The 19,268-nt window shown below is 39.5% G+C and overlaps 1 protein-coding gene across 6 annotated transcripts in view; it reads left to right on the top strand.

The window, feature by feature from the left end:
• The window catches only part of LOC124360893 (titin homolog), a 52,790-nt gene extending 43,065 nt beyond the window's left edge, over positions 1 to 9,725 (top strand). For 3 of the 6 annotated variants that reach the window (XM_046814878.1, XM_046814875.1, XM_046814879.1), the window contains 2 exons: positions 5,576 to 5,989; positions 8,225 to 9,724. In XM_046814878.1, the coding sequence (XP_046670834.1) occupies positions 5,576 to 5,989; positions 8,225 to 8,731 (921 nt within the window). In that variant the 3' untranslated portion in view covers positions 8,732 to 9,724. Of the gene's footprint in view, positions 1 to 5,575; positions 5,990 to 8,224 lie in introns of all 6 variants that reach the window. The other 3 variants (XM_046814876.1, XM_046814880.1, XM_046814877.1) reach the window with 2 other exon arrangements.
• The last annotated feature ends 9,543 nt before the right edge of the window (positions 9,726 to 19,268 follow it).

Below are 19,268 nucleotides of genomic sequence, written 5' to 3'. Positions count from 1 at the left end.
CCGTCCCATCTCTCTAATCTCAACATTCTCAAAAATCATAGAAAAAATAGCTCTACACAGACTCATGGCTCACCTAAAACAAGAAAATCTGATAACCGAAAAGCAACATGGATTTTTGAAAGGAAAATCAACCAGCTCTGCCATCATCAGCCTTGTTGAACATGTTATTGACCAAATAGACAAAGAACAATACGTATCTGCACTCTTTCTTGACTACAGCAAGGCGTTTGATTGCCTGGGCCACGACATCATCTCAAAGAAATTAACATCATTAGGAATCAGAGGACACAGCTAACAAATGGTTTGTAAGTTACCTCACAGGCCGATCTCAAATAGTCGAGCTGCAAACCACCATTTATGGTGTAACTACTTCACATCAATCCAATCCACTACCTGTTACCCGCGGAGTACCGCAAGGATCTGTTTTGGGCCCAGTTCTCTTTGTCTTATTTGTGAATGACTTCCCAGCTTATATACGTGATCACAATACCACTTGTGTGATGTATGCAGACGATACAACATTGTTGATTAAGAATGACTCTGCTGAAGGAGTGTACGAAAGTGCCACAAGCTCTCTCAGTAAAGCCCTCAATTACTGCAGAAGGAATGATCTAGCCATGAATCCATCGAAGACAGTTCACATCAACTTCAGCAAGAGGAAGGACCATATCCCTAACCCACTTGATGTATCAAGAAAAGACCATATCAAATTCCTTGGCGTAACTATTGACCACAAACTTACGTGGACTGAGCATGTAAACCAGGTTTGCAAAAAAATCAGCACTGGTATATATGTAGTACGCCGAATAAAATGTATCGGCAACTTGGAGGCAGCAAAAACAGCTTACTATGCTTTGGTGGAAACTCATGTGAGGTATGGACTTGCTGTTTGGGGTGGATCCTCTGCAGGAAACCTGAACAGAGTACTACTCCTGCAGAAAAAAGCTATCCGAACCCTAGCGGAACTCGAACACCAACAAAGCTGCCGACAAGCATTTAAAACCTTGGGAATTATGACAATTACTGCACTCTACATACAAGAAGTAATTTTGCATGTTGACCAACTGCATGTACAAACAGGAAAAACCCTTCATACACATAACACACGCCATGCAGGAAATTACACACTACCTCTACATCGGACATCACTTTTCGAGGAAAAACCATCCTACATTGGTAGGAAGCTGAGGAACCTCCTGCCACAAGCTGTGAAAAACCTCAAGGGAGCTGCCTTGAAAAGATGTCTTCACAACTTCCTGGTGGACCACCCAATATACACCATCGAAGAATTCACAGAAGTAAACAAGGAAGATTGGAGGCTCTGACATCTTGTATTGATTATTTATTAATATCAATTATGTAATTTGTTAACATTGTGACTCTATTACTGTTCTTGAAGAATATGTTAATAAAGAAATATGACTATGACTATGACTATGACTATGACTATGACATGCAGTACTGAAGCGGTGTTTATGTTACAAAACAAGCGAGAAGTTGCGTGATTCAGAAGGCTGTGGCGGCGCTCTCACCTGATCGCTTCCCGCGTCACATGGTCATTACTTGTTGTTATTTCGCGCCATTTCGCTATTGTTTGTTTACAGCTAAGGTTATTTGAGTCTTTGGTGAGTTGTTGTGTATAATTCTTCTGTTTAGTATTGTTGGATGTGAAATATGAGTGCTCCCAGTAAAAAGAAACGTTGTCAGTCTCCTGCAAGTGAGAATACATTAGTAAGTGGTTTACAACGTGAAGGAAATGCAGCTTTTATTGATAACAGTGATGATAGTTTTCAAGATGACACTACGAGCAGTAGTAGTTCATCTTTGGATGGTGACAGTGAAAGTGTTGATGACACAGACGCTGACCCGGACTTTGAGCCGTACCCGTCAACATCGGGACAAGGTAGGCCTAGGCCTAATGGTAATTTCCACCTCCCTCCAACCCCCAACTTGTATGAATCGTCATCGGAAGATGAGGCCCCACAACATAGCCAGAATGCTAGAGGTGGTCCAAGACCAAGAATGAGAGTTGGTCGTGCTCCTGTTCGAGGAAGAGGTGGGGGCAGATGTCGACCCGACCCAGAACCAGAAAGTAGTAGTTGGGATGAGCTAGCAGAAGAAATTGATCGTGGGTTCGACCATCAATTTACTTTTGAGGAACAACCTGGCCCTAAACATTGCCCTCCGGTAAATTCCAGGCCTATAGATTATATCAATCTGTTTTTTACCGCTACATTTATTGCAACACTGGTAACAGAGACAAACCGCTATGCAACTCAATTTATGTTGGCTAATGTCTTATTTCCTCAAAGTCGCATGAAGGATTGGGTCAGGGTTACTGTAGATGAAATGAAAGGGTTTTTGGCTGTCATTATAAACATGGATGGGTATAGTGAGAAAGCCTAACATTAGAAGTTACTGGGCTAAAAAATGTGGCTCACTCTACACCTTGGTTTCGAAAAATGTTTAGCCGAAACCGATTTGAGTTAATTTTGAAATGCTTTCATGTTGTTGATGGGAACACATTGGCCAGAATTGGTGAACAAAACTATGACCCCTGCGGTAGATTCCAACCCGTCATTGAACATGCCAACCGACTTTTCAAGTTTCACTATACCCCCTATCAAAAAGTGTCCATAGACGAGTCATTAGTTGGCACGAAAAAAACGAACAGGTCTTACTCAATATCTGCCCAAGAAAAAACATCATCGCTGGGGAGTAAAACTGTGGGTACTGTGTGACTCAGTTACACACTATTGTTTGTCTTTTTTTTGTTATAAAGGGGCACAATACGCAACTGATAGTGAACGGAGAGAAATTGAACGCAGTGGCTTGAGCCATTACGTAGTAATGAAACTACTGCAAATGGGAAACCTTCTAAACAAAGGATACCATATTTTTTTGGACAATTTTTTTACCACTATTTCACTGGCCAGAGAATTATATTCAAAAATGACCTGGTTGACTGGTACAATTCGGAAAAATAGAAAGGGAGTAAGAAAACCTTTGCTTGGAAAGTATGGTGTTGGTCAAAAAAGGTATCTCAGGAAAGGACCCATATTGCAGATGGCATGGCGTGAGAAAATAAGCAATAAATCACAGTTTATTTTAGTTTCTTCTAAAAGCTTGGCAAAAACAGTTCAATTTACACGCATGAGACGGGGAGAGTTATAATAAAAAGAAAGCCAGACATAGTTCATGAATACAACATGGGTATGGGTGGTATAGACGGTACCGACCAGATGTTATACACATACTTGGATGAAAGACGTAATATGAAAACATGGAAAAAAGTAATCTTCAACATTTTTGGTCGTATGGTACTCAACGCCTACATCTTATATAAATTGAACACGACAGAAAATGTACTAAGTCGGTTTGAATTTACAGTTTCAATGATCGACGACTTAGCGCTCCCGTGGCTGATGACCAGGACCAATGTAGAAGCTGAAATGGAGAGAGCTGATGGTCCAAAGAGACGGGGTTTACAAAAATTTCCAAATGGTAAGGAAAAAAGTTGTACTGTATGTAGCGGCCGCAACAATCCTGAAGGGAAACGCCCGAGAACACGGAACATGTGTCTGAACTGTGAAGCCGGTGTTCACCCTGAATGTTTCATGAAACATAACTGCCCATAAAAACCTGAAGGATAAAACTGTAAATATGTAAATAAGTGTTTTTTTTCGTGTGTTAATTTTTGTGTGTGTTTTTGTATCTCATTTTATGATTCAGTGCTTATTTCCACTTCATTGGCCAGACATTTGGCTTCACCAAAACATATATGCCTAAGGTATGTAAAAGTAACTATTTGTACTTATGCTGAATAATTAATTATATCATACATGTTGTTTGAGATATTTCTTTCAAACTTTGTATTATTATTCTTAGATAGATATGAAGTAACATGGCATATATTAGAAATGAATTAAATTGTGTTGAAATGTCATTATGTAGCTGCAAAAATGAAAATTTACTAATAAAAAAATATATACAAAATGTAAACTAAAAAATTAATATTTTGCAAAAGTATGAAAAATATTTAAATAGCACTTGCAAATAGGTCAGATTATTACCTGCAATAACAAAAAAAAACAGAACTCATTTATGTTTATTTACTCAATTGTTATAGAATTTCCCGTGAAGGTCTACAAAAACACTGATTTAGGACTGGCCATATTCGTATGTACCAGGCGTAATTGGTCTGGCCGTATCGGGTTCGCCCCGCGCTAGCTGCTTGGCGCTTAAAGGGTTAAAAACATGTCTATTTCAACGCTTCCAGCAACTTATACAAACCAAAAAAAACGCATGGATGGGCAAACAAATTTTTAAAAACTGGTTTTTTAGTGAATTTGTTCCTGAAACCAAAAAGTTTTTGAAGAAAAGCAACCTACCCTCTAAAGCCATCTTAACACTTGATAACGCAGGATAAAACCCAGATGAAGGGGAACTGCAATGCGATGGCATGCGCACAATGTTTTTGCCATCGAACGTGACCAGCCTCATTCAGCCTATGGACCAAGGCGTACTTGAAACTTTGAAAAAAAGTACAGACGCCGTTTGTTGCAATCAATGTTTCAAACTACGGCTACGCGGCACTGGATGCGGCCCTGCGCTACGTAGAGCAGCAAGCAGAGGCGACAGCGGCAGACACGTTATTGCTTCGGCGGTGAAGAGACATGGCTGCCTGCAAACGCTGCAGTGTGGTGAAACAAAAAACTCTAGACAGTTTTTTTAAGTAAACATTGCATCTTTGGACCTCTGTAAGTAATTTCTTAATGCTGGTATTTGTAATAAAAGCATATTTCTTTTGTTTGCCTTCAGTTCTAATTATAACCCAATTTTTCTCAAAGTGTTCCGTATAATTCGAGTTCTTCACAATTCGAGGTACATTCGGTCCCATTCACCTCGGATTACCGGGACTCTACTGTAGTCCAAAATAAATCTATTCTATTTATAAATATCACATTTATAAATATTAATCCTAGAGATAACCTTGCTAAATAATCAGCAAACTATGTGTACTACCATTGTTGTAATATAGGCTGTATGGTTTAATATTGTTCTCATCACAGCCAATATCTCATAAGGTATCTAAACTTAATAACTAAAAGCTCTATAGATGTACTGTTTCCAATCAAATTTTTAAAAGTATTATTATTTTTAAATTATATAAGTAAAAGTGCAAGCTTTGTGTCACAAATAGATTTTAAGAGACAAACTTTGTGTAAGTTTTCTTGCATTTAATACTTGAATCCATTAAGTATCAGGTAAATAATAGGTGAATTTTATTTTTGTGTGCTCTCATAACAACCTATTAATTCTTTTAATAACAGTACTGTAGAATCTTTTGCTAATTTCCAATGTTAAATCTGCAGTATTCATGTTGAATTAATGTAGCACTAGTAATTTTGTTACCATATTTTTTTATTCATTCACAGAGTGCATTATAGTTTGTCTTTCGTAATTTGGCTTGCAAGTTACATTATTTGTGTCGGATTTCTTAATTAAATTTAAAATGTGGTTTGTAAAAATTAAGATAATTTAATAATTTGTCGGGAGTTTTGTCTTGTTTCAGACTAAAACCTGTTATGAAGAATTAAACGCCAGAGTGGCAAGCCTTGGTACGGAAAATCAAGATTTAAAGACGTTGATTACTAAGTTGACATCGAGACTGGATGCAATCGAGTCGGCAAGTATCAAGTCAGCTGCCTCTCAAGCAGAACTGAGTAAGAAGTTGGACATTCTCGATGTGGCAGCTAAGAAGATTTCTCACTCCGATGCTGAACTGAAAGAAAAAATTGAAAATCTTAACACAACTTGTTTCGAGTTAATTAAGGTTATCAGCGGTGTGGAAGAAAGGTTGAAAGCCTTAGAATCTGGACATGTCAACTCAAAACTGACCATTATAGGGTTTAATGCAAGACTGGACACCATGGAGAGGATGATGATGCCGTGTCATGACAATACTTTGGAGAATAATCCTGGTGAGGTGAGATCGTATTCATTGTTTTATGCATGCTCTACTTGATAAGATTTTCAATAATAATACTAATCTAAAAACAGCTTGTGAAGTCTGTTTAAAAAAATCAAAAACTTCACAGACTAAAGAATAAAAAAAGACTCGGCATTCTTACATAAAGATTATTACAGATGTTGAAGCCAAATAATTTCAAGATTCAAGATTCTTTATTTGTCTTTAAACATATATAAATGCAATTGACATCGTCAGAATATTCATATAACTAGCCAATATCAAATTCCTTAATTTCTTGTATACAAAATTGTTCAATAAGCCTATAATAAAATAAATAAATAATTAAAAACTAATGTACAACTACAATAAATAAGTTCATAACATAACAACAATAAATAGAATATATAAGAAGTAATAACAGAGAATAAAACAAATAACAACTTAACAAATTTTGTAATGGTGGCGTCAAAATTCAAACAGGACAAATGCTCATCAAAAGGCTTTGTCCAATGAGAAATAATAAATAAACTTTAAAAGAAACAAGAAAGATAGAAAAAGTGGACTAAAATTTTATTTCACTAGTGTCACAGGAAAAATACTCGTCAATTGAATTGTATACAAGAAATTAAGGAATTTGGTATTGGCTAGTTATATGAATATTCTGACGATGTCAATTGCATTTATATATGTTTAAAGACAAATAAAGAATCTTGAATCTTGAATCTCGAAATTATTTGGCTTCAACGTCTGTAATAATCTTTATGTAAGAATGCCGAGTCTTTTTTTTTATTCTTGAACTAATGTCCAAAACTGGTGCTCTGTTTTCATTCTCTGTATTTCACACTGGTGTAAAGTATTGTTACAATTGTAACCAAATTGAGAGATTTAATTGTGGAATGTTTAGCAGTTTTGAAAATCCAGTTAACAAAACTTTTCTTAACTAGAAATCATTACAACTCTCTCTGTGAGAAAGTTTTTTGTCTATTTGGATTGGTCATTTTTGTCTGCAGTAAATTTGTTGGAAAAGACCTAAATAACAAATTTGTATCCTTCGTATTTATTTTATTATTAATTCAGAAAAATTATTTCCATATAAATACCCATATGTGTGTAAAGTAATTAATGGACAAAGAAACGTGCTCCCATTTTCAAAGAGTTATTTCATTTTCATTAAGCTGTTTATACAGGATGTGAACAAATTGCCGCAGGGGGGGCAAACTGAAGGGTGTGTAGTGACAGTTAAATAAAATTGTTGATTAACCAGCTCATTAAGTCTACTGCAGATTAAATTGAAGGTAGCATCTGTATATACTAATTTGGTAATGTATTTGTAATGGTTATTTATACATCTCACTTTCAGATTAATTAGTGTGTACAAATTGCTTACAAAAAAGCTTTACAGTATCCGGCAGTATTAACCCTCTCCCGCTCGCAAGGCATAAATCGGCACGGCCACCACATAGCCACTGCAGCTTAAACGGCACAGATCGGCACGCACTGCTTTACCCAACAGAGCCGATAAGTGCTGCTCTCGAGTAGCAATATGTTGTACTACTACGGGTTGTTTGCTATCAGGAGACCATTTACTTTACTTTTACAGTAGATTTATTCCATTATTTTGCTATTTGTATTAGTTGTGCGGAAACAATGGCGGGTTGTAGTCGTACACTGCGTGACAGTGAAATCGATCTCGTTATTAGTAGTGATTGCGACGATTCAAGTGAGTGTAGTGATGTACCAGAGCTTTGTGAAGTGGTTGGTGGCATTGAGAATGTAGTTCGGAGTGATCACAGGGGCAGTGACGGCGAGCCAGACAATGACCTTCACCAAGTAACTGCGCAACAAACAACCCGGCACCCAGCTGTCCGTGTGCCCCCTCCCTGGTCTCGTACAATCAACTTCATTGAACCAATATATAGTAAAATAATTAATATATAATTATAGTTAATTACAATGACAGAACGTCTGTAAGTTGAGGCGCCGCGTATTTTTGACCAAACGCGACTGGCAGAGCGAATTAATTGAGGTTAAAAGCATTGTGAGCGCCTGGAAACAATGCGAGCGGGAAAGGGTTAAAGCACTTTATAAATGTTCATTTATTCACCACATGTCGGTCAAACGGCCAATACAAAACACAAGTATTACCAAACACAGATTTGTATCTTTAACTTTTAGTTTTACATTATTATTATGGTGCTTTGTGTTTGTCATAAGCTTCATAAGTTAGGCATCTATAGATAATTGTTTTAGGTTATGTGGAGAAGAGATTGTTCATGTTGTCATCCGTGCTCACCATCCTGTGAGGCATGTGCACAAGAGGACAGCTGTTATAACGGATTACAAATAGATCCAAATGCTGATTTTAACCAAAATACTGATTGTATTTTTGAACCTGCTGTATCAATCGCAAAAATGACTGATACAGACTCAAAATTTGTTGTGTTCAACGAACCAACTCGTAGGAATGGACAAAATCCCACTTTTGAATTTGAAGAAGAAGCAACATCTGTTGTAGCAGAAGAACAAATTTCAGCTTTTGAGGCAAAGCCAATTTCTTCAATTTGGGGAGAACCACTTCCTACTGTTGAAGAAGACGCTACTTGTGCTAATGGAAAAGAAACAACTGATGTCCCTACAGAGCCAACAAGCGGAATGGAATATGAGGATTGGATCAATGAAAAATATAATATCTGGTATAATTCTATAATCAACAATTTTGAGGCTAAAGTGAATAAGCCTGATACAAAAGGTAGTTAATTTTGGTTCATTCTTTAGTTTAACTAGCATTATGATTCTCTGTGAATGTTGATTAACTCCTTTTAACGTTCCGCTTACTGCTGCGTCTGGACTGAAGGGGAGGGTTATCTAACATTCACATTGAATCAACCCTTCCTACCATAGCTGTATTATGATTGTATTGTACAGTAGGTTGTATAAGAACCTGCTGTAGTGACTCTAATCCTCCTGCTATCCGTTAACTGGAATTTAGTGATGTTGTTTTACGACATTAAACCTTTAATTTTTCATTTGGCGTTGATTTTTCTATAATAATAGCAATAAGCCATATAATAGTTTTTACGTTAAATCTTCAAAAACTTTATGTAGGCTTCAAAATTTTGCACAAAGAAATGTGTTTCTTTATCTTTTTCCAATGTTTTCCTTGTGCCCCAAGTGGTACCTAAAAAATGTATTTATTTAAATTAAGCAATTGTGCGCCCGATAGGATACACGATTGTATGAGGTATTTATTTAAGCGCGGAATCACACAACAAATCACCAAGACAGGCAAACAATAAAAAACGCAATAATGAAATGTATATCAATGTCAACCCATCGGGCACACGACGGCAATTGTAAAAGATCGCGTTTACCCGATGAGGTACGACGTTCACACATCGTGAACGTTTTAAAACTGGCAATAAAGTTCATTAGAGTGTTAATTGAATGTCAGACAACATTTGTGCTCCTTCATTGTACTTGACGTGTTGTCTATCTGAAACTGGTTGTCGTAGCAACCGAACATCATTTCACTGGTGCGTTTGATGGCTTTTTCAGTGTGGGAAGGTTGGCAGTACAGTTTGTGAGAACTGGAGCAAGTTCTGTTCATATGTCGAATTGCATGTTTATGTACATCTTAGGCACGGCGCCGACTGCAACCGGCCGGCCCGGCCTTTTTGTGAAGTTGAAATACACGCAATCAAATGGACACCCGCTCACTGTGTCCGGCCTGGCCCAGTCCAGCCCAGCCCGGACCGGTTTGCAGTGGGCGGGTGTACAGTTGTTTGTTGCATTTTGACAGAGTATAAAAGGCTTGGCCGGTCGCACCCAGCGCCGTGCTTAAATGTTGTTTACAGTGATTGTAGGATGAATTTAATTGGGATTTCAAATTTGTTTCTGAGAACTATGATTTGTGGGGGGGGGGGGGGGTGGGGGGGGGGGGGGGTGGGGGGGGGGGGGGGTGGGGGGGGGGGGGGGTGGGGGGGGGGGGGGGTGGGGGGGGGGGGGGGTGAAAACAGAATGGACGAAAAAGGGGAAAATTTTGGGGAAGAATATATGACGCAGACCGTGAGAGTTAAAAACATTGAAAAAATGCAAGGCAAATAGAAGAAATAATAAAAGGAAGCTAGAAGATGATGAAGAAGCAGATAACCCATCCAATGCCCCTGGAGCATTTTTAAATTTTAAGTCTACATTTCATTTAACATATTATAACGATAGTCGTGGAACGTTTGGGGTTCCGTTTTCCGAAAACCTATTTTTATAGGAGGTTTTTTTTTTTTAAGTACACTTTTCTCAGCCAAATATAAAAGGGAGTCATCTGAATTTTTTTACAGCTTGTTTAAAATACTCAGGCAACAACATAATGAATAAAACCCAATATCTTGTTTGTATTTTTTTATTTAAAATTTATCAAACCCTTTAAAATATGTAAAAAATAATTTTTAAACCTTAAAAAAAATTTTTATTAATTTTATTTTATTTTTTTTGAAAAATAAAAAATAATACCGTCATCATATTAACTAAGAACAATGTGTAATTTATACTAAAAAATGTTTCAAAGTCATAGCACTTTTTAGTTTTTTTTTATGGTACCTAAATATAACCCAAATGTAACAAGGGCGAGATAGGGACGGTCCCTGTTTCCCTAAAAATTTAAAAAGCAAACTCATTGTTTTTAAAATCTGCCATTACATACGGTACGTATATACAGCACATTGCACACTTAATATTTTGCTAAAATGTAACAGTTAAAGCGTATTTTTGTACTAAACTTTAATTTTTAATCTGGATATTTTCTTACTCTTAGTGCTCACAACAGTGGTTTGCAGGAAAAGGTTGAAATAAGATCAGTTGTTAATATAAAGCTGCACTCAATACTTTCAAGACTGTTAAACAAATTGGAAATAGTGATTAACACGAATAACAAGCCGGTTGTGCTGCCAATAAAAGTCAATGTTTTTACACAGAAAACAGTTGACTTACATTAAAGGCTCTTTCAATCTATACTATTATAGAAAACTCCTTTGTTTTGTTTCCGTGAAGTTTTACGATATGTTAATAGTTATTCTGCTTATCAGGGCGGTGCCGAAAACTCAACTCAGATAATTAAGTCGGTACACGACGCCATTCCTTGGGTTATAAATATGGCAACTAACACGACTTTGTTTTAATGGATTTAGATATTTAAAAATAAATTCGAGAGCTTTATATTCCGAGCAGAAATATCACGATACACGTAGCATAAAATAAGTATAAAGTAATAAAAACACTTACCTACGCTCTCCACCGTCCACAGCCGCAACACTGACCTATAGATTATTAACGGATGTAAGCGAGTATTGTAGCCTCACGCGCCTCGCCTGTGTGGAATAGCAGAGCCGCAGCACTTGTGTGTTTAACATAAATAACTACCCTTCGTCCTCCACCCTCCACATCCGCACACTGGCCTCTAGATAATTAAAACGATGTAAGCGAGTAATGTAGGCCTCACGGCGCCTCGCCTGTTGTGAATAGCAGCCGCAGCATTGTGGTTAAACAAAAATAACTACCCTTTCGTCTCCACCGAATTTATCCACATCCGTACACTGGTTTTTTTAATGAGATTTATTAACCGTGATGTAAGACGAGTATGTATGGCCTCACGGACGGCCTCGCCTGTGTGAATAGCTGCCGCCAGCATTTTGTGTAAACAGAAGAATAACTACCACTTCCGTCTCCACCGTCCACATCCGCACACTGGCCTATAGATTTATTAACGGATGTAAGCGGAGATGTAGGCCCTCACGCGCCTCGCTGTGTGAATAGCAGTCCGCAGCATTGTGTGTAACATAAATAACTACTCTTTTCGCTCTCCACCGTCGCACATCCCGCACACTGGCCTATAGATTAGAGCACGAATGTAAAGCGATATGTAGGCCTCCACGCGCCATCGCCATGTTGAATAGCAAGCCGCAAGCATTGTGTGAGTAAACATAAATAACTAACTCTTCGTCTCCCACCGTCCACATCCGCACACCTGGCCAATACATTAGTTAACGGATGTAAGTCGAGTAATGTAGGCCTCACGCGGCCTCAGCCTGTGTGAATAAGCAGCCGCAGCATTGTGTGTAACATAAATAACCTTACCGCTTTCGTCCTCCAAACCGTCCACATCCGCAACACTGGCCCTAATATATTGAATAAACGGATGTAAGCCGGGAGTATGTCGGCCCTCCACACGTCGTCCATCGCCAGTGTGAATAGCAACCGCAGCATTGTGTGTAAACATAATAACAACACCTCTTTCGTCTCCACCGTCCACATCCGCACACTGGCCTATAGATTAGTAACGGATGTAAGCGATTATTAGTGCCCTCAACGCGCCTCGCCTGTGTGAATAGGCAGCCGCTAGCATTGTGTGTAACATAAATAACTACTCTTCGTCTCCACCGTCCACGATCCCGCACACTGGCCCTAGTAGATTTATTAACGGAATGTATGCGAGTTGTATAGGCCGCACACGCGCCTCGCCTGTGGGGGTGGTGAATAGCACCGCAGCTATTGTGGTGTAACATAAATAACTACCCTTCGTCGTCTCCACCGTCCACATGCCTGTACACTGGCCTATAGAATTATTAACGATGTAAGCGAGTCTGTAGGCCTCCACGCGCGCTCGCCTGTGTGAATAGCTAGCCCGCAGAATTGTGTTGTAACATAAATAACTCCCCCCTTTGCGTCTTCCACCGTCCCACAGCGCCCACACCTGGCGTTTCTATAGATTATTAACGTGATGTAAGTGGGAGCGAGTAATGTAACCTCAGCGCTGCCTCGCCTGTGTGAATAGCAGCCGCAGCAATTGTGTGGTTGTAACATAAATAACCTACCCTTCGTCTCACCCCCCGTCCACAATCCGCACACTGGCCTAGAGATTATTAATTAACGGATGTAAAGCGAGTATGTAGGGGCCTCACGGACGCCTCGCCTGTGTGAATAGCAGCCGCAGCATTGTGTGTAAACATAAATAACTATACCCTTCGTCTCCACCGTCCACAGCCGCACGAACTGGCCTATAGATTATTAACGGATGTATAGCGAGTATGTAGGCCTCACACGCTCCTCGCCTTGAGAATATTCAGCCGCAGCATTGTGTGTAACATAAATAACTAAACCCTTCCGTCTCCACCGGTCGCACCACCGCACACTGCTGGCCTCTAGATTATTAACGGATGTAAGCGAGTAATGTTAGGCCCTCACGCGCCTCGCCTGTGTGAAAAGCAGCCGCAGCATTGTGTGTAACATAAATAATCTACCCCTTCGTCTCCACGCGTCGCACAGGCCCACACTGCCCTAGTAGATTATTAAACGGATGATAAAGCGAGTATGAAGGCCTCAGCACGCGCCTCGCCTGTGTGAATAGCAGCCACAGCACTGTGTGTAACATAAATAACTACCCTTCGTCGCCACCGTCCACACCCAGTCCGCCACACTATGGCCTATAGATTATTAACGGATGTAAGCGAGTATGTAGAGGCCTCACGCGCCTCGCCTTTGTGAATAAGCAGCCCCAAAACATTGTTGTGTAACATAATAATTCCTAACCCTTCGTCTCCACCGTCCACGATCCGGCACTACGGGGCCATATATTATTAACGGATGTAAGCGTGTAAGTAGGCCCTCACGCCCGCGCCTTGTGTGAATAGCAGCCGCATCATTTGTGTGTAACATAAAATAACTACCCTTTCGTCTCCCACCGTCCACATACCGCACACATGGCCTATAGAATTATTAACGGATGATAAGCGAGTATGTAGACCTCACGGCGTCCTCGCCTGTGTGAATAGCAGCCGCAGCATTGTGTGTAACATAAATTTAACTACCCTTCGTCTCCACACCGCTCCACACATCCGCACACTGCGGCCTAAAGATTATTAACGGATTGTAAGCGAGTATTAGTAAGGCCTCACGCGCTCTCGCCCTGTGTGAAATAGCGAGCCGCCAGCTATTGGTGTTTTGTGTAACATAAATAACTACCCTTCAGTCTACCACCGTCCTCAGGCCGCACACGGCCTATAGATTATGTAACTTAACGGATGAAGCGAGTATTGTAGGCCTCACGCGCACCTCGCCTGTGTGAATAGCAGCCGCAGCATTGTGTGTAAACAGTAAATTTAACTACCCTTTCGGCTCTCCACCGTCCACCACCCCACACTGGCCTATAGATTATTAAAACGGATGTAAGCGAGTAATGTAGGCCCTCACGGTTCGCCTCCGCCTGTGTGAATAGCAGCCGCAGCACATTGTGTGTAAAACATAAAATATACAACCCTTCGTCTCCACCGTCCCCACACCCACACACTGGCCTTTAGATTATTAACGGAATTTTAAGCGAGTATGTAGGGCCTCAAACGGCGCCTCGCCTTTGTGAATAGCAGCCGCAAGCATTGTGTGTAACATAATAAACAGACCCTTCGTTTCCACCGTCCACATCTCGCACACTGGCCTAGAGATTATTATCGGATGTAAGCGAGTATGTAGGCCTCAACGGCGCCTCGCCTGTGTGAATAGCAGAGCCGCAAGCACATTGTGTGTGTACACATAAATAGACTACCCTTCGTTCCTCCAACCGTCCCACAGCCGCACGACATGGCGCTATATATTATTAACCCTTGGCGGAACTGGCCAAGCCTGCGGGCGGTACAATGGGCCTGCTGACACCCTGGGTGGCGGAGGCCCCCACAGACTTGTAACGGCAGCTGCGGGGCCCCAACCACTGGGCCGATGGCAACCCGTGTACATGACTGGCCTCGTCTGTTCACTCCCCGGAATGCTGTGGGACCTGGTCAGTCCTTGGCTGGCGCGGAGTGCTGACCACACCAGCCTGGCATTGCCTTAAGGATGCCCTGGCAACTATACCAATGGCATACACATGGAGGGGGGGGAGCTGCAGTCCGCCCTCAACGCTCCTGGGAACTGCGGGATGGCTAAGCGGCGACGCCCCGTACACTGCGCTGACCATCCGTCGGGCGGGATACCTAACACTAGGGGGCACGGTGTCTGGCACTGATGCCATGGGCCCCTTAATATGATATTATTAAACGGATGTAAGCGAGTATGTAGGGCCCGCAACGCGCGCCTCGTCCTGGTGTTGAATAGCAGCCGCAGCATTGTGTGATGAACATTAAAGACGGCGCTTGTAACAAACTTTGCCGCGGGCTACGGCAAGCCGAACTTTGACGATGATAAACCGCTGGTGGGTGATAGCCGGGGGCGGAGGGGGTGTTTGGAGGCAGAAGAACGCAAACACCGCAAAGTGCGTAAGTCTCACAGCCTTTTACGAGAAGGAGACTTTTAAGGTCGAGATTTTCCATTTTTTGATATGTACAAAAAAAAGACTTTCCCTCAAGTCAAACTTAATGTCCTGATAAGCTTTTAAAACGAAATTTCCTAACTACATTGTAGTGGTAGACATTAATAGCACTCTATAACAGCATTTGCAACTGTTTAGTGTTTTATGATGTTTAGTAACCTACTACAGGGTTAATTCAATTCAATTAACCGAACAATGACCCCGTGATCGACAGTCATGAATTACATTATCGATGTAAAGTGAGCCAGCCGATTAACCGTTAATGATCGGTTTCACGCGCTGCCCACCCGCCCTCCAGATCCTAGGAGAGACGGCGTTTTGCAAAAGAGGCGCCGAGTCCGAGGCCTTGACGAAGGTCGATGAGCACTCGACGAAACGCCGCTCCTTTTGTGGCGACCTACCCGGCCGCGGGTCGATGGCTGCACTTCAGATAGCGCTAGTGATGATAAAAATAATCTTCATTCGAAATTGAGATGTAATACGCAATTTCCTGTTTTAGATAATAAGAAACACATAAAAATTTAGCCTTCACAGAATTATATATATGAATACAGTACACACGGATATACATTGTTTTCCTGGTTTGGCTTTAATCATAATATTAATTACTTAAAATAGTTAAAGCTTAGTTATGCTTAGTTGAGTAGTGCTTGAGTCGTGTCTTGTCTTGTCGTCGTCGTGTCTTGTCAGTGTCGTGTCTTGTCGTGTCGAGCTCGGTGTCGTGTCTTGTCTTGTCGTGTCTTGTCGGTGTCGTGTCCCGTGTCGTGATCCGGGGTGCTTGTCGTGTCGTGTCGTGCTTTGTCTTGTCGTGTCTTGTCGTATCGTATTGTGTGATAAGATCTACGCCCAAAGCTTAGAGGACAAAATATAACCGTCCAAATTTATCTGGAGGCGCGCAACTCTATAAAGTATTTGTAGAGAAAGCCTTTTTTTTTCAAATTACAGACTAAATTTCTGTACTAAAATTAAATTTTTTTCGCCAAATTAAATCCACAAAAAATTTTGGAGAAATCTCCGTTTTATTATAATAAACGCACTAAGAAATTTAATGATGGAGTGCCAGTGGGAGGGTACTTATAAATGGGAATATCACAGGGAAGATTTTCTTTGATCCTGGAAGATTCCCAAAAAATTGGGAATTTAATTACAATTAGTCATTTTAAATGTTTTTAAACTGTTAAATAACCTTAGAAATTAGGTAAGTAACGTGATTCATACATTTTATTTAATATATTATCATTCCCATGCATTAATATTTTCCTAAATAGGATTTCGATTCCAAAAACCATTATTAAAAAATCCATTATTTTTCTACTCGTTAAAAGTCAAGCATTTTTTAGGAAGAAGTAATTTCTTCTTGGAACTCATGTTCAAAACCGTCCTATAATCTTTAAAATATTAGCAAAAACTACTTATTTTTATAAATTATCTGTTTCTTTCTGTTTCGTTGTTTTTCAGCTTTACAATTTATAATTGGTCAAGCCAATAATTGAACAATATTTCCCCATTTTTTTTTTACCCATTTTTATTTAATTATAGTTTTATTTTAATACAATATTCCCAGTTTTTAGAGTTTGATTTAACCATAAAAATTACTGGCTTGAAAAACCTTAATTTTTTGTTTTGTTTTTTTTTTGAGATATCTCGCACGATTATTAATAAATTTAACCGGGAATCTTATGAATTTAGAAATATAACTGGCAATATATCCCTTGGGAATATTTCCTCTATTTTTAAAATCCCGCGAATTTTACAACCACAAATAATAAGATACATCAGAGCTAACACTGTATCGTACAGGATCTATCGCACTATTAACCTGCACAACAATACTAACTTTCAGTGCCCGCAATGAGACTCCTATTACAACGTGTTAACAGACAGTCGGTGTGGATTTATAGCCCTTCCACGGATAGAAGCGTTGGACACTAATGTTGGTTATCTATTCTTATCTACTGAGTTTAAAAATTAAAATTTAATTGTGAGCACCATCGCACAAGATATCAACACTTCATGCAAACTCCACACATTCGTAGACTGCACTCCACGCATACTCCACATACTCCTCACGAGCACCTACATAATCTAATGTGTGTCTTATCACTTCAGTAGGCGACAGAAGAATGTCCCCTTACCTATTGTATATATATATATATAAAATATATAAGAATATAAATATATATACCTATATCTCCTATATACCTGTATGGTGTATAACATAGCACTCACTTGTGTAGCAAGTTTTCTTTTAAAAATCAAGTCCGCACTAACCACAAAGTCACAGTGCGGATCGAATTTAATAGGTATTAGTGCAGAGGTTAGTAATAACATTCCTGTACCAAACACCAAAACAAACATTGTCAATGAATTATAAGCATTTCGCATCACAATGGCTACAATCAAAATTTAAGTAAAATAATACAAACACGTAATAAAATAGAAAAATTAACCTTAAACACTGTCTTTATGTAATAAAAAATGCAAATGACATCTGTGACATGACAAAATATTGTCCAAATGACCTAATCAGCAGAAATATTAGTGATTGAATGACATTCCAAACTACTGAAACAGCTTTTTAGGCCACTTTTTCTCGGAATACACTGAGAATTATCTCCAAAATAGGTCCGACACTGCTGTAACGAGTAGTTATAGTGTCTCCATTACATTCCTGCAATAGAAATATATGGAAAAAACGTAAAAGTTGTTATTACATGGAACCCAACACTGTCCCTATCTCACAGGTTGTTAAGGAAACAGGATTTTCCGGATATTTGGGGCCATCGTCCCGTGACACAAAAAACATTCAATAACACGACATTTCGAGACATCTGCTGCTGAAAGACAGATCAGATTGCAGATGTCTGGAAACGTTAATGTTACTGATTTTTTGTATTACTGAACGATGGCAAATGTCCCCGAAAAAATCCTGTATCCTTCACAATACTTGCCCATTCGGTTCAAACAAAACTTCAAACAAGTACTGGATCTGTCATTACGCGATATAAAGTAGGTTTATATGAGGTTATTACCATAAATGGGTTACTAGTAGTATAAATGTTAAAGTTGACTCGTTTACAACGCTCACGTGATCTGAGCTTTGGTTTTTCTTTTCACCACACAAAGTGCCGGAGTGGGGCCCGAAGCCCGCGACAGATGGCCGAGGAAAAATTTTCCTATCGGTACTATCCCGACCTTAGAATCACGTGCCAGAAATGTCCCAACGTGATCTGAAGTCGGGAGAGTACCGATTGGAAATGCCTCTTGTTCGGCATCGTGGCGGCCACTTCTGGCGAAAAAGAACAATAGTACCTGGAGATATTGACGTTAAATCCCAAACTCGAGATTGTACGAGAGATTACTAGCAGTCCCATAGTATTAATATCGCGTATTAACAAACGAATAGACAGAGTGGCCTCCATATAACACGAAAGACACCATAAGTTTTTATAATTAATCTCATGTTTTTTAAAAAGAGATTATGGTATGTAATATCCCAAATTCCGCGTCACTTTTAACATATTTTGTCGGTATATTTCTAATATAGAGTTGCAAAGAGGGGACAATTTTTAAAAATTTAGTTACAGGTCAATGTAAATAGACTTTTACAGAAAGAAATAAACTTGCGAGTTTGGTATTTAAAGTATTTTGATGTTCTTCAAATTTGTAAATTACGAGTGCAGACCAGAAATCCTAAATTGTACTAAGTTTTACCAACATTTTAAAATTTGTTGTTTTTAATTTTATATTAATTTTACGCTACCAGAATGATATCCTACACGGTCTAAAATTCTTACGAGCAAAAAGTTTAACACTGTATATTGATCACATACTTCCTTTAGATTTTCCTTTGAAGTTTGTTTCCAACACTTTGGTTTACTTTTTAATTCCCATTTTCCATTCCTTGATATTCATAATAACTATTAAATATCGATTTATATAATCAAC

This window comes from Homalodisca vitripennis, chromosome 4 (genome assembly GCF_021130785.1).
Source record: "Homalodisca vitripennis isolate AUS2020 chromosome 4, UT_GWSS_2.1, whole genome shotgun sequence".
Taxonomy (NCBI): Eukaryota; Metazoa; Arthropoda; class Insecta; order Hemiptera; family Cicadellidae; genus Homalodisca; species Homalodisca vitripennis.
This window is presented reverse-complemented; position numbering and strand designations above follow the sequence as displayed.